The following is a 15,628-nucleotide window of genomic DNA, read 5'->3' as shown; positions in this document are numbered from 1 at the left end:
GCTAAGACAATGAATCTTTTTTTGCAAATATCTCAGGAATTTGACTTATTGGCGTTATCGGTGAAATACTTCAGTAAGTCCAGAGCTAACTTTATTCGAGTCAATTGATTATTAGTTATGTCACTTGATGACGCCTGGAAGTATGTTTTTTTTTTGTTTTGAAAATATTTCGAAATCCTAAGGCGATTCTAAGCCTAGTGGTTAGAAACCAAGGATTTTGTATGTAGACTGCAGGCGTGTTGAAAACATCGATTTATTTGAAATTTAATCGTGCATTTTTAACCAAACTTCATCCTACATGAAAGTTTAAGTCCCATGTTGCATGCTTGGTCTAAAAGTTAACTAGGAAAAATATACAGTTTAAATTTTATATGCAAATTTATAAAACCAGCATTTATACAACTTAGGAGACCTGTAGCTCAAAATTGTAACGTATTGGAACACTTCTCTTATAATAAGTTGTGCACACCCTCCACACCAAACTCAGTGAGATACTTCGATGTATACGCTTCCCCTTTCGAGCCGAAATAAGGGAGAGTGTCTTTCGTGCGTGGCTTTCTCGCATATACATACACCTACCGCAATGTTCTATCTGGATCTCACTGTTTGACATCTTCCATTCATTGCAGCTTTCATTCTACAGAAGCAAAGCGTTTATATTCTGACAATAGTTTTGCCTCGGAAAAATTGCAAGAATTGCATTCTGGGTGTTTGATCCGAAGTTTTTTCCATTGAATCTTTTTTGGGCGAGGCATTGGCCATGTCAGCTTGAATATCTCATTGAAATCTCATTGTCGAAACCGATCTCAGGATGTTTTTATATCAATTAAAATGTTTGATTTTTCTGGTGCTAGGTGAGTGATATACCTATTTCATTAGTTTAATTAAATTATAAAATACGAAAAAATCAATCTCTGTTTGATTTTTAGTCGTGTTAGGTGCTAGTTCAGCAGTGGACGGTTCTCGGGTGTTGGAACTAAGCGACCGCTTTCTGGATGTCCGAAACGAGGGCCAGTGGTTTGTGATGTTCTATGCTCCTTGGTGCGCCCACTGCAAGAAACTGGAACCGGTGTGGGCTCACGTCGCGCAAGCTCTCTTCAATACGAATATCCGAGTTGGGAGGGTGGATTGCACTCGGTTCACTGCCGTGGCCCAGGCCTTCAAAGTCAATGCCTATCCAACGATTTTATTGTGAGTATTATAGTGATTATTAGAGTTTCCAAAAAAAAAGTCATGGTGCTCTACCCTAGAATGAAATATATGCTTATTTGTAGCACTTCTGTAGAGTAAATCAACATTATAATAATAGATACTCCATTTGATTATTTGGGAGTGACTAATTTATGATTTATATATTTTGAAGCATAAAAGGTCCTTACGATTACGCCTATAACGGTGATCGAACAAAAGATGAACTGATACACTTCGTGAATAGATTATCTGGACCACCAGTTCAGCAGGTCACCCGACCGGACAGTATCGACATTCTGAAATCCAACAATCCCATATTCTTCACCTATGTCGGCAAACAAGATGGAATTCTATGGGATATTTTCTACAGTGCAGCGGAAGTCTATCAACCGCATAGTTATTTCTACGCAACTTCAGTGGAGATAGCCAAGAGACATTTCGACATCGATACCGTACCAGCGGCCTTAGTCTACAAAGAACGAAGTCACTTCTACTTCCCATACTCGGACAACTTCGAGTTGATCGAACCTGTTCACCTGAACGAATCCCTGTTCAGATGGGTCAATGAAGAGCGGTTCCCGACATTCCCGAAGGTTACCCGGAGCAATATACACCACATCCTACAAACCAAGAAGTACCTCGTGCTGGCCGTGGTGGAAGAGAACAAGCTGAGCGAGATTGCCGCCCATGAGCAGGAGTTCCGCGATATGGTGGAGATATTCGTCCACAAGAACAAACACAAGTATCACAGTCGCTTCCAGTTCGGTTGGGTGGGAACGCCTGATCTGGCACATTCCATAGCCATGGATAAACTGGCCACGCCGCATTTGATAGTGCTGAATGCTAGCACCAACGAGCACCACATACCGGAGGATGATCCTCTGCAGCTGACCCCGGAGGCAATCGAGCTGTTCTTGGATAGTATTCATAACCAGACGGCTCCGGTGAGTTACTTTGAACTTTTACAGTACCTACTGCACAAAAAATTTGCAACTTGTTCTATTTTCCATGCAAAATGGTCAAATTTAGAGTATTAGATCTAATTCCAGTTATGGACCAATTTGAAAACGATTTTCACAGTTCTTCAGACATAACTCGAATCTCAACATATATTTTTGAGTGATTTTTCCAACCACTAGTTCAAAACCAATAAATCAATCCGTCTTCCACAATGAGGACCTGGGATCGAATTCCGACCCCAAAATTAGCCATTTAGTGAGTCCCGCCCGAGATGAAGATAAAAAAAAAACTGGAAAATTGGCGTAGGAATTTCTTTAGCAATATTTTTAAGGTTTACTTTGAAAAATCCTTAAAATTTCTTCAAAAACTCAAGAACAAACATTTGAGGATTTACTTGGAAGAACTCTTGTAAGTTCTTCTAGAGTAACTACTGGAGAAATCGTTGGTGAGAATTTCTGAATAAACTTGAGCGGATTATGGACGAATTCCTTTAATCATCTGCAGAAAAATATCTGAAAAATAATTTCAATGCATTCGTGGATAATCTCTGATGAAATTTCTGGTGGGGTGCATTAACAATCCTCTGAAAGTCCAATTTCCAGTAGAAATTTCTGAAGAAACCATCCGCAGAATCCTTGAAGAAGCTTGAAGTTTTTTTCTAATCTCCAGAATTCTTCTGCTTCTTCTTGGAATTAACGTCCTACTGGGACAGAGCCTGCTTCTCAGCTTAGTGTTCTTATGAGCACTTCCACAGTTATTAACTGAGAGCTTTCTTTGCCAACGTTGCCATTTTCGCATTCGTATATCGAGTGGCAGGTACGATGATACTCTATGCCCAGGGAAGTCAAGGAAATTTCCATCACGAAAAGATCCTGAACCGACCGGGAATCGAACCCAGACACCTTCTGCATGGCTTTGCTTTGTAGCCGCGGACTCTAACCACACGGCTAAGGAAGGCCCCTCCAGAAGGGAATCTCCAGAATTATGCACCACGAATTACTACTAGGAGAAAAAGTTACTTTGGTTAAAAGAAGAGACTTGAGATATATTTCATTAAAATAGAGACTTGCATCAAAATAGTGAGCATGTCTCTAAAAAGCCCCTGTCAAGAATCAGAAATAATTCAGGTACCCGCTGAAAGTTTCCTTCAGATATTACTCCAAATATTTCTCCAGGAAATGATTTATTGGTTCTTAAACGGCTTTATTGAAGAAATTCACTATGATTTTCTTACTAGGTATTTTCAAGAATTCAACCTGGATTTTTTAAGGATAATCCCATATATTACACCATAGGTTCCATAATGAATTTGTTTTGGTATTCTTCCAAAGAATCATTCACATATTGTTTAAAGTCTTTTAGTTGTTAATCTTCCGTCGATTTCATTCAATGTTCATATTTCTGTTTAGTACATCTTCAAGAATTCAACAAGGATTTTTTCTTAGATTACCTTCAGATAATTTCTCCATGAAGTCATCTAGAAATTGTTTAAGAAATTTCCAAAGGAAGTTGTGAATGAATTTATCCAGGATTTTTTCTAAGATGTCTTAAATAATTGCCAAGGATAGTTTTAAGAAATTATCGATCAATTCCCTCATGAGGTTCGAAAGGTATTTCGAAAACAAATCCTATAGTAATTTCTGATTTTTCTTCTGTAGAAATTCCTGATGAACTCTTAAAAGGATATCTAAAAAAAACTCTCGAAAAAACTCACTTCTGAGGAAGTTTTGGTTAATTTTCTAAACAAATTCAAAAAATCATTTTTGAAAAAATATCGATTGAATCTCTCGAATTATTTTAAAAAACATAAGCTTAAAAAATTACACCAGAATTGTTTGGAAAAAACTGTGGGAATAATTTGTGGATGAAATGTAGAAGAAATTCATAGAAAAAAATCTGTAAAAACTTAAGGAGTTTTTAAAAGATTCCCTGGACAAATTTCGGAGCAATTCCTGAGACAAATCGTAGATGAATTTATGATAAAATTAATATTGATATCACTAGAGTAGAATTTGATAGAGGAGTACCTGAATTTATTTTAGAAGAAACCTCTGGAGAAATTATTAGAAGGATGCCTGAAGCCTTTCTCGAGAAATCTGGAAAGAAATTATTGAAGAATAATCGCACTAGAGTATCTGAAGATTTCTCTGGAGTCTTTAGAATTTGGCAACAGGGTGACCTGTTAGAAAAAATAGTTACTTTGAAGAACATTTTAGTTAAAAAAGAGGCTTTACAGACCTTTAATTTAAAATAGATCTAGTATTTTAGAATAATGATTCGATTCACAAAATTGAAAGAAATCGGGAAACTAAAGGCGAAAATCGTGTTTTAGAACGAATTGCGTACAAAATATTTTGCACTTTCGTTGAAGACCACTTGATGGTTTCAAAAATCATATCAGGATGCATTCACCATCATTTTGCAATTTCTGAAATTTGTTGTGTTATGATTCACGCATCTCAAAATAGTTACAAATTGATCACTGGGGTGAATTTTATTAGGTCGGTACCAAATAGCATTTCCTTTCACGGATGCTTAATAGTTCGCTGCCATCAAAGACATTCCATGTTTTCTGGTTTATAGATGTCTTATGATGGTTTTAAACTAATTCATTTTTATTAAGGTTAATTTTGCAAAGAAATATTCACAGTTTTTGAAGGTGCAATACTGTTGGAAATGTCGGTACTAAACAATCCGCTGGTGCTAAGCCTGCATGTATAATTTGAGTGTTAAAAATGCTGTGTTAGCTTCAGTGTGAACTGCTGAACTATTTTTTGAAATCGTACAGCATTACAAGAATAGTAGGGGGGGGGGCAGTATGGACACTAGAGTGATGCAATTTTTGAAATGTTTGCTCCCCTATGCTCAAACGATTTTATTTATGGTAAATAGCATCCTCCCAAAGTTTGAAGTGAATCGGAAGAAATTTGACTGTGCACACGCCATTTGAAGTTTATATGGAGATTACTATGGAAAACGCCAATCTTTTGTGTTCAGCCCTTTATCTCTTGAACATAATATTTTATGGAAATTTGAACAAATTCTTCTAATGCGAAATTTTCCCAGCTACAACTTTGCCGAAGACCACTTTTTGATTGGACCTCAGGATAAATTGTTATTCATCATTATGAAGTTGATTTGCATGTTGCATGCTTCACCAACTTTTCGGCAGGCAACAGTGGTGTTCCTGGCGGGAAGAATAGATCAAAGTAATCCAGGCTACTATGTTCTACAGCAAAAAAGCAGTGTTGCTCTGAAAGTAATTGAATGATCATCTCAGCATGATTTAGACTTTGTTATCAATAATAACAAATTATCCTTACGTCCCATCGAAATGTGGTCTTCGGCAAAGTTGTAGCTGGGAAGTGTTCAGATGAGATGAGTGTGTTCACTTTCCCATAGATTATTATGATGAGCAGTTAGAGGACTGAACACAAAAGGTTTGCCTTTTCCATAGTAATTTCAATATAAACTTGAAATAGCGTGTGCACAACCAAATTTCTTCTGAATCACTTCAAATTTTGCGAGGATCATTTTCATCATAATTGACACCGTTTAAGCATAGGGGAGCAAAAACTTCAAAATTTGCATCAGTCTAATGGACACCCTAAGGAATTTGCCTATTTTGACTGTGTGGACATGAATATTTGTTATATTATCAATACCTATTATGATGTCTACCTTGTGATGAACTTACTTGCCAACCTTTCATTTTGTACCTTTATACGTTGTACCTTACACTCGCACATCCTTACCAATAAAAAGTCATTCTTTGTTGAACTGTACACGAGTCAACTTGTTTATTTAATATGGTGTCAGAATTCGCGAATAACAGTTTTACGATCCCACGTTATAAGTTAGTTTTGTTATTTTGAAACCGTCGCGGATATTCGAGTCGTTTAAGGCAAATTGATGTGTCGGTCGTGTCCATCGAGAAGTGAGCGTCAAACAGAATGACGGAAAATCCATCCCAAGCACAGACTGTACGACAGCCACCGGCGGCTCCAGTAATGAACAGCAGTATTCCCTTTCCGGACCCGTTGCAGCTGGATGGCAACGTACGGGAGAACTTGGAACTGTGGAAAGATGCTTTTGATACCTACATCATAGCATCAGGAGTAGAACAGCTGGAAGAGAGAGTGAAAATTGCGACGTTCAAATCTGCGCTAGGCACAGAAGCTAGGCGGATTTTCAATCTGTGGCCCCTTCGAGACGAGGAAAAGAATACGGTCGCTGCTTGCTTGCAATCATTGTCCTCGTATATGATACCACAGAAAAACATCAAGCTGGCACGATACGAGTTTTATCAATGCCAACAGGAGCCTGGAGATGACAGCCGTGAACCAGAAAGCATGTCGAAGTTCATCAATCGGACCCGTATGCTGGTGAAAGATTGCAATTTTGGTGATCTGGAGGACGAAATGCTCCGGGATAAAATCATCACCGGAATTCATGATGTTCGTCTGAAGAAGAAATTGATCAAAACCGCAGAATTGACTTCTGCCAAAGTGATCGAACTTTGTCAAGCTGAAGAAGCTACCCGAGCTGAAATGGAACGTAATCGATGGCTAGAAAATCGACAACATGGTGTAAACAGAATTGTTACAGCGAGCAGGGACAGCAGACAGTGCGGATACTGTGGACGTTCTTATCACAAAAATCTATCGGAATGTCCAGCAAGAGGAGCAACGTGTCGCTTTTGTGGATTTAAGAATCATTTCGAAGCAGTTTGCAAGAAAAAGAAGGAGCAGAGCAAACAAACCGGTATCCCAGGACCATCGAGAAGATTAGCGAAGAAAACGGTACACACCGTCGACTGGGAGACAGATCCGCCAACCGTTACTCAGTCCGACAACGAACAAGAATCCGTAAACGTCTGTCAGTATCTGTACAGCATCAATCAGGATAACGATGGATTGCTGAAAGCAACACTAACATTTCTCAACGTAAATCAGCGTGAACGTAAAGTACCATACATCCTTGATTCGGGAGCTTCCTGTAACGTTGTAGGAAAGAGGAATGCAATGGAGATTCTTGGTACGAAGCAGTTATCCCTTGACAATGACAGTGCTGTTCTGAATGTATTCGGAGGAGGCAAGTTGCGCTCGTTAGGCCGCACAGAAATCGATTGCGTACACAACGGATCACGTTTCAAAGCTGTTTTCCATGTGGTGGATTTCGAACAACCGCCGCTGCTATCGTTCAGAACGTGTCTCCAGTTGAAGCTGCTACAAGTATGTTTTTCTGTCACGGAGGATCAGAGGGAAGCTGCAAGACGAATCGTGAACCGCTACCCAGAGGTCTTCTCCGGGCTTGGAAAGCTTGAAGGAAAAGTTCATCTAGACGTCGACGACAGTGTTAAGCCAGTCGTGCAGCACCCACGGCGTGTAGCTGTTACGCTTCGTGAAAACCTTCGTCAGGAGTTGTCAAACTTGGTACAGCAAGGAGTAATTACAGAAGAAAAGCGACACACTAACTGGGTAAGTAACCTAGTATTAGTAAAACGGAATGACAAATTGCGAGTATGCATTGATCCGATCATGCTAAATAAGGCTCTGGAAAGACCACACTACCAGATGCCTACACTCGACGAACTTCTGCCGGAGCTCGCAAACGCGAAGGTTTTTACGACTGTCGATGCTAAATCCGGTTTTTGGCAGCTCGAGTTGGACGAAGAAAGCTCGAAACTTACTACTTGTTGGACACCCTTCGGTAGATACAGGTGGCTTCGAATGCCGATGGGCATTTCTCCGGCTCCAGAAGTGTTTCAACTGAGAGCGAATGAGGCCATTCAAGGCTTGAAGAACGTACGTGCACTGATGGATGATTTCATGATCTTCGGATGCGGGAATACGATCGAGGAGGCAGTGATCGATCACAATAGAAATCTGCAAGCTTTTTTGGAGAGAATGAAGGAGAAAAATCTAAAACTTAATCCGGATAAAATCAGTTTGTGCAAAGACAGTGTTAAATACTTTGGACATATTCTAACGGCCAGCGGTGTTCAACCGGATCCGGAAAAGGTGAACAGCATTTTGAATATGGAAAAACCGAAAGACGTTCCTGCCGCCCAAAGGTTCTTGGGTATGGTAACCTATTTGTCACATTATCTGCCGAGCCTCTCGACACTGGCGGAGCCTCTACGTCGCTTAACATACCATGATCAACCCTGGACATGGTCCCATGAGCAGGATGAAGCATTCGACAAGGTGAAGCAAGCTGTAACATCGGCACCAGTGCTAAGATACTTTGACGCAACAAAGCATACTACAATACAGTGCGACAGTAGTAGTGTGGGACTTGGCGCGTTACTCCTCCAGGAGGGACAACCAGTCGTGTATGCGTCGAAGACCCTCAGTGCAACCGAGCGTCGTTACGCACAGATCGAAAAAGAAACATTGGCTATTCTTTTCACCTGTAGAAAGTTTGAAATGTACATTCTTGGACGGCCTGTAACTGTCCAGACTGATCACCAACCGTTGATCAAGATCTTCCAAAAGCCTCTGACGGAAGCCCCTCTACGAATCCAGCGTATGCTTCTAGCATTGCAACGATACAACATTACGCTGACGTTCAAACCAGGTAAAGAAATAGTAATAGCTGATATGTTGTCAAGAGCTGCCCATATTGACAACGTTATTACCAGCCGCGACATTTACGATATATTCGTAACTGATATAGAAAACATTTGTGCATTGGACTATCTTCCCATTTCAGACGCTCGTGTTGATGAAATTCGATTCAGATCTCGAGAAGATCCAGACATCCAATCCATCATCAGGTGCATCGTTGATGGATGGCCCCGTAGGTACGATGAATTGCCACCAGCAATCCAAATATATTGGAAATACAAAAACGAACTCAGCACTCATAATGGTCTCGTATTGCGCAACGATCGAATCCTGATCCCGAAAAGCCTACGAGGCGCGATTATAGAAAGGCTTCATCAATCACATTGCGGCGTAGAAGCGACTACCAAACTTGCCAGGGATACGGTATTCTGGCCCGGAATCACCGATCAAATTCGACAGCGTGTGCAACATTGTCATGTGTGTGCAAAGTTTTCGTCCAACCAACAACCCCAACCCATGCAGAGCCATCAAATTCCTTCGTATCCGTATCAGAAAGTTTCAATGGATATTTGCGAATGTACACTGGGCAACAAGAGTTCTGTTTACCTTGTTAGCGTCGATCACTACTCGGATTATTTTGACGTGGACGAACTTACAACGCAGTCAGCGGCAGCTGTAGTGAAGATTTGTAAACGCAACTTTGCCAGGCTGGGTAAACCACAGGAGATTAGCAGCGATGGAGGTCCTCAATTCATGAGTGAAGAATTCAGCACATTTTGCCACTCCTGGGGAATCAAACATAGCGTATCAGCTCCTTACCATCAGCAAGGAAATGGTAAGGCTGAATCTGCGGTCAAAATCACCAAGATGCTTTTGAGAAAAGCGTACGAGTCCAAGCAAGACTTTTGGGAATTGTTACTACAGTGGCGAAATACACCGAACAAAACAGGAAGTTCTCCAGTCCAACGACTTTTCAATCGACGAACACGATGTGGCATTCCAATGTATGAAAAAAAGTATTTGCCCAAAATCGAAGAAAATGTCAAGGAAAAAATTGCATTGAACCACCGGAGAGCCAAATCCTATTATGACCGTAAAGCTCGTACACTACCAGAATTGGAAATTGGTCAACCGGTCTTCGCCAAAATGAAGCCAACCGATAAGGAGTGGAAGAGAGGAACAGTAACCAATCCTATCACAGACCGTTCATCAGTGGTAGCGGTTGAAGATCGAACATATCGTCGAGACAACACAATGATCAAGGTAAGGCGTCCAATTGAGGAACCTCCGAGCGAAGCAATGCCAATCAAAGAAGAGAAGGATACCGCACCATCTGAGATCCCCGAAACTGCTGACTACAGTTCGAAAATTGGTTCGTCATCTACAGTAGCAGTTGAGCGTCCTAAGCGTGCGATCCATGTTCCCAAGCGTTTCCAGGATTTTGAAATGTACTGACAAGGAAAGGCAGCTTAAATTTAATTGAAAAGGAGATGTTATATTATCAATACCTATTTTGATGTCTACCTTGTGATGAACTTGCTTGCCAACCTTTCATTTTGTACCTTTATACGTTGTACCTTACACTCGCACATCCTTGCCAATAAAAAGTCATTCTTTGTTGAACTGTACACGAGTCAACTTGTTTATTTAATAATATTATACTGTTTTTTATGTGCAGTATGCTTTTTAGAGTTCTTAAGCATTTGTTAAACATGGTTGCATAATTGGGAAAAAAATATTTTGTTTTCAAAAATAGGTTTAAAAAAAGCTTATATTTGGTAGTCGCCATCAAGCTAGCGGGGCAAAGTAGACACCCCATGGGGCAGTATGGACACCCTAATGTTTATAGGAAAATTGTCCCGCAATCGTTCTCAAAACCTCGAAAAATAAAGTTCATATTCAGGAAACCATTGTGACAGGTCACTGTGCCACTGGAAACATGATTAAACCCAATTTACGACATTTTTCGTAGAGATGCTTTCAATATTGCCTCCAAGTTAGTTTTAATCAAGAATTGACGATTTTCAACTGATTTGTGGTTCCGCTTCATAATCATTGCATTGGATGCTAAATATTTTTGGATAATTTTGTATTTGAAGTTATATTTTTTTCTCTTTGAAGTGTCAGCTCTACTTTGTCACCCGGTGTCCATATTGCCCCAACAGTATAAGAAATTTTTATATAAGTTTTTCAATGTCTTAAAGTACCAGAAGAAAATCTACGCTATTTTTGAATATAGCATAAATAATTGAAGATTCAATCAAGAGCTACATTATCGGTCAACTTGCAGTCATTTGCCTCTGAAACCTTATTTGGTGAGGTGTGAATGTTATAATTTTCGAACCAAATAAAAACATGCTCAATTTTTCTATTTAAAAAAATTTTAGTGGATAATTTACTCCTCCGACAGGCAACTGAAATATTGTTTGCATTTAAAGTGTAAAAGTATTCGCTTATTCAAAGATACAGGGGGTGTCCATTCTGCCCCGGGTGTCCATACTGCCTCCGGTACCCCTATTTTGCTCGTAAAACAGTCAATTGTTGAATAACGTGCTTATTTCAAGGGAAATTACATACATTTAGGCGTATTAGGCAGATTTACAAAGTTTGATTTTGCAATAAAATTATGATATACCCGAGTTGAAAGAATTTTGTCATCATTTTCAGATTCAGCAGAACCAAATTTAGTAGATAGGGAAATTTGACATACTAAAATATGCTTTATTATATAGTGATCAATTTCACCCCAATCAGTCATTTTTTTGGTACTAAAACTAATTTTATGAAATGTTAAATTTTATTTCATAAAAAATCGATTACATAAACTGATAGAGATCAATGAAGTACTGATTTTACCGAAAACAAAATGACAATTTTTGAGTTCCAAAAGAAATCATGACAAAAAGTTGTGAAAAAGTGATCAATTTGCCCCCGGATTACGGTACGTAATGAAAAAACGTTGCGTAAAAATCAACTGATTTTAGTTTCGTAATGACTTTTACAACACTGCATCATTCAGTGCAGGATAGTAGGCCTTTTCATGACAGATTGGCGTAATGAAAAACGGCATATTACGAAAGGAAGTTGCAAAAAAATAACTTTACTATACGGATCCCTCCCAAGAGGAAATACGAATTCTAGTTTTTATAGGCACCGTAAAAGGGGGTAGCTTTGATAGTTTTTTGGAAGAAAATCTCATTATGTCTGCATTATTTTCTAATGTTTTTTTTATATATATTTTTAGAATAAGTACCAGTATTCAGTGTCGTAGCGTGCGGTTGGCCAGGTTGACACCCGTCAAGGGTGGCGCCTAAATCCATGATGTGACCAAAATTTGGAAAAGACATGTTTGATAAGGGCGCAAACTATGAATAAAATATCAATGTGCATAATTTGAAAATTCCTGAGAGAGGTTCTTAAAATTATCAATATTGATATGTTGATCGTTTTATGAAGTATACTTTACAATTGACGAATAAAAGTGAGGTCAAATTTTGCAAAACTTGTGTTTGCCAAACAACTATAATTGTGATGAAAATGTAGGAAAAATGTTTCTTATCAAAATCTTGACAAATTTTACATCATTTAGTCAGAATTAGCTATATCAATTTCCAAATTTGCAGAAACAAAAACCAACTTTTATTCGCCAATTAATAATTTTAGAATTCAGCAGACGAATATGTTAAGTAGCAATCTTTTTCATAGCTGTTTTACATATAAATCTAATTTGTAATTTGTTTTGAGGTTCAAAATAATAATGAACTAATAAAGAACCATCCATGATGAAAAGGACAAAGCTGCTGAAAATATAATCCCTCTAATCACCTTAGTTATCACAGGAAATCCGGGACATATCGATGAAATTTAACATAGTACTTGGCAGGGATGGGAAAAGTACTGGAGCAAACATTTACCGCCTCTTACTTGGTGTAATTCTGACAGAATACTAGATGAACATAATAGTAACCTGAGTACATCCTATGAATTTCTGAGCTGACTAATGTAAAAATCCCGGTTGTCTTTCTTGGCACAATTTTCAGACTCTAACTCGATTTTCTGACGAAATCCTAGAAAAAAGTTCTTACAAGATCCTACCATAAGAATCTTGAGCAGAATGTTTTGCACTTACTAAAAATCATTTAAATTACTTGACCAAACTTACAAAACTTTATTTTGACTTACAAAACCATAAATTTAAAAAACTATTGGTATGTAGATTCTTTTTAAATATATGATTTTTATAAGATATTTTTCTGATAAGAATTTCATTGACGAGATCATCTATTGACTTCTACTGTAATTTGGACAAATAGACTTAGAAAGAAAAAAAAACTATGTCCAGAAGAATCTCTTTAAGAACACCTGGAACATTTGCTGAGCCTACAAAGGGTACTTTAGCTTGCTTCATTCATGCAATTGAATTTCTGAATAGATATCGGATGATTCTTATATTTTGACATTGAATTCATCTATTTCGAAGAAAATCGAATGAATTACGATACGTATATAAAGCGTTGCATACCTATAGGCGTTAAACGAAAATCCGTACTTTGATAACATAATTGGCTTGTAAAAATGCTAAGAAATTCGAAACCGAATACAAGTTCTGTTATGGATAGGTAACGAGCTATTGAAAACTTCATCAAATAGTTATTTTAGAACCGGTTGTTTGTAAGCGTTTCAAAAACGCTAACATCTCATCATTTGTATATATGAATTAATAACCCGTTTTACAGCATAATTTTTTGTTTCTGTTTGTTTGGTAGGAGAATCTTTGAATCAACAAAAAAAAAATTCTATTGACTAAAGCGCCCCTATGGCCAAACATGTATGTAGTATGCAGAGATTTTCCCATACGTACGGCCATTTTTTTTCATACATAACTTCAAGCTCGTTTAACCCCTAATTCTGATTAAATATTTACAGTAGTTTCTGAACAAACAGGAGAAGGGGAGGGGGGTTACGTAAGGTTTTTGTTGTTTGATCATTATGGTCCACCCTACTATATATTCTCAACTAATAGTTCATGAATTCATGATTTCAGGCCTTCGGCGGAAACTCGCTTCCGGTGCGGATCTATCGGGCCTGGTTCGAAGCCAAGCACTCGCTGTACGAGATGTGGATGGGCAATCCGGTGCTGACCTCGGTCCTGTTCGGCCTTCCCTTGGGCTTCCTCTCGTTGATACTGTACTCGATCTGCTGTGCGGACATCCTGGACGCCGAGGAAGAAGAGGAGGAACCCAAACACGAAAAGAAGGAGTAAGCTGTTCCGGGACTCGGTGCCATCGTTGCTTTGGAGCGCAGTATTGGTAGTGACATGAGCATAGTAACTACCATTCCTAACATATGGAAAAACTGTCCTTTTCTAGTCATTTTGATCAGTAAACGATGAATCTTTCTACTTCCATCATGGCAACGAAGTGAACGTTGGACTTGTGGGAAGCTTTTGTAGGAACCGCATTTTAAAGGAAATGTACGCATTCCCTAGAAGAAGGTTTGAGTCTTAATTAGTTTGTTGTAGCCAACGAAGAAAAGTGCGTGTTTTGTGTCTCATTGTGGTAGAATATAAGGTTAACGGAACATACCATAACTTATAATAAGAAAACTGTTTCAATTTTATTCGCATTGTTTTGATTTAGTATGACGGTGAAAAATATGACCTCCTTGATAAATATCATTGACGATGACGAGATTTTCAAACCTGGGTTAGTTCGTCTCGGGACCAACAGCTTTACTTCCTTTCCGAAAGAGGTCGCCACCATAATTTTTGTTTAGGTCATTGGTGACTATCTCGAGGATGGGATTCGATCTCAGGTTGATTGATTAACAATCAATTTCCTTTTTCCTAACTATTTTTCTTAAACAGTTTTGAAAAAAATGTATAGAAATAGTCGATTAAAGTCGTAAAAAAGAAAATTTTAACCTTTCGGATGTCGCACGAATTTTTATCACACGAGTAGTCGTGCAATGTACTTTGCACAACACCTATAGTTTTGCAAATATCCCAGGAGTCTGACCATTTAGAAAGATGGCGTCTTCGGAAAAGTTGTTCAGTAATTCGAGGACTATCTGATCGTGCTAGTGCTAGGTTCTAAGTTTTTCCATCAGGTGACGCCAGTGAGCATGAAAAATTTGTTTTACAAATACCTTAGGAGCCCGACCACTAAGTAAGATGGCATCTTCGGCAGAGTTGTTCAGTAGCTCAAATGATTGCTTTGGTTAAGGCGAAGTAGGCCATCATTAAAATTTGTACGCGTCGTTGATGATTGTTGCTTATACATCTCACGATTTGGAATCAAAGAAAATCAGTTGGTTTTGCACTGATACAGCTGAAAAAGTATCAGCATACCTTATGCATGTTAGCACGTATAGTGAAACTTCTTCAAGTTAATATAAACTATCAAGACTGAGTATTATCACTTTGAAATGCAAGCTGAAAAGTCATCATTGTTGCCAAAACGAATGACGGGATACTTAGCCTTAATCCTTGAAGTTCGAGGTTGGCTAAAATAATGATAGCTTTTGAGCTACTGAACTACTTTGACAAAGATGCAATCTTTCTAAAAGGTCGGGATTCTGAAGTACCCGCAAACCAAAAGTTTTATTCTTACTAGCGCATCCTGGTGGCAACATTTTGAATCAACTAGCTCGGACAATGATAGTCCGTAACTTACTGAACAAATTTGCCAAAGACGCCAGGTACCATCAGATAGCGCTCCACCTCCAAAACAACTTTACTGAAGACCCCATGTTTCGAAATTATAGGGATTTTGAGATATAGCGATTCCAAATTGTGAACCGTATGGTGCGTCCATTATTATGTCACTTCTATGTACAGTTGTTGATTTTACCGCATTATGAAGGGCCATACTGTAAACAAAAACTGTCGAGTATTGTTCTTTAAC

General features: G+C 38.6%; 1 protein-coding gene across 1 annotated transcript; it reads left to right on the top strand.

Annotated features, from left to right (window-relative positions):
- The first annotated feature begins 592 nt into the window (after positions 1-592).
- Positions 593-14,342, top strand: LOC5568115 (protein disulfide-isomerase TMX3). Its single transcript, XM_021840958.1, has 4 exons — positions 593-854; positions 930-1,191; positions 1,364-2,135; positions 13,768-14,342. Exons 1-4 carry the CDS (start codon positions 812-814, stop codon positions 13,984-13,986), a joined length of 1,296 nt encoding a protein of 431 aa, XP_021696650.1. The 5' UTR covers positions 593-811; the 3' UTR covers positions 13,987-14,342.
- Positions 14,343-15,628: the final 1,286 nt, after the last annotated feature.

The sequence above is a fragment of the Aedes aegypti genome, chromosome 2 (genome assembly GCF_002204515.2).
Source record: "Aedes aegypti strain LVP_AGWG chromosome 2, AaegL5.0 Primary Assembly, whole genome shotgun sequence".
NCBI lineage: Eukaryota > Metazoa > Arthropoda > Insecta > Diptera > Culicidae > Aedes > Aedes aegypti.
The sequence above is the reverse complement of the archived record's forward strand: the minus strand, read 5'-3'. Positions and strand labels throughout refer to the sequence as shown.

Excerpts from the sequence above, each read along its gene's own strand:
- LOC5568115 (XM_021840958.1), top strand. The coding sequence starts at position 812 with ATGTTTTTATATCAATTAAAATGTTTGATTTTTCTGGTGCTAG. Across the intron at positions 855-929 it reads TTTGATTTTTCTGGTGCTAG|TCGTGTTAGGTGCTAGTTCA; the intron begins GTGAGTGATATA and ends TTTGATTTTTAG. Across the intron at positions 2,136-13,767 it reads TTCATAACCAGACGGCTCCG|GCCTTCGGCGGAAACTCGCT; the intron begins GTGAGTTACTTT and ends TCATGATTTCAG.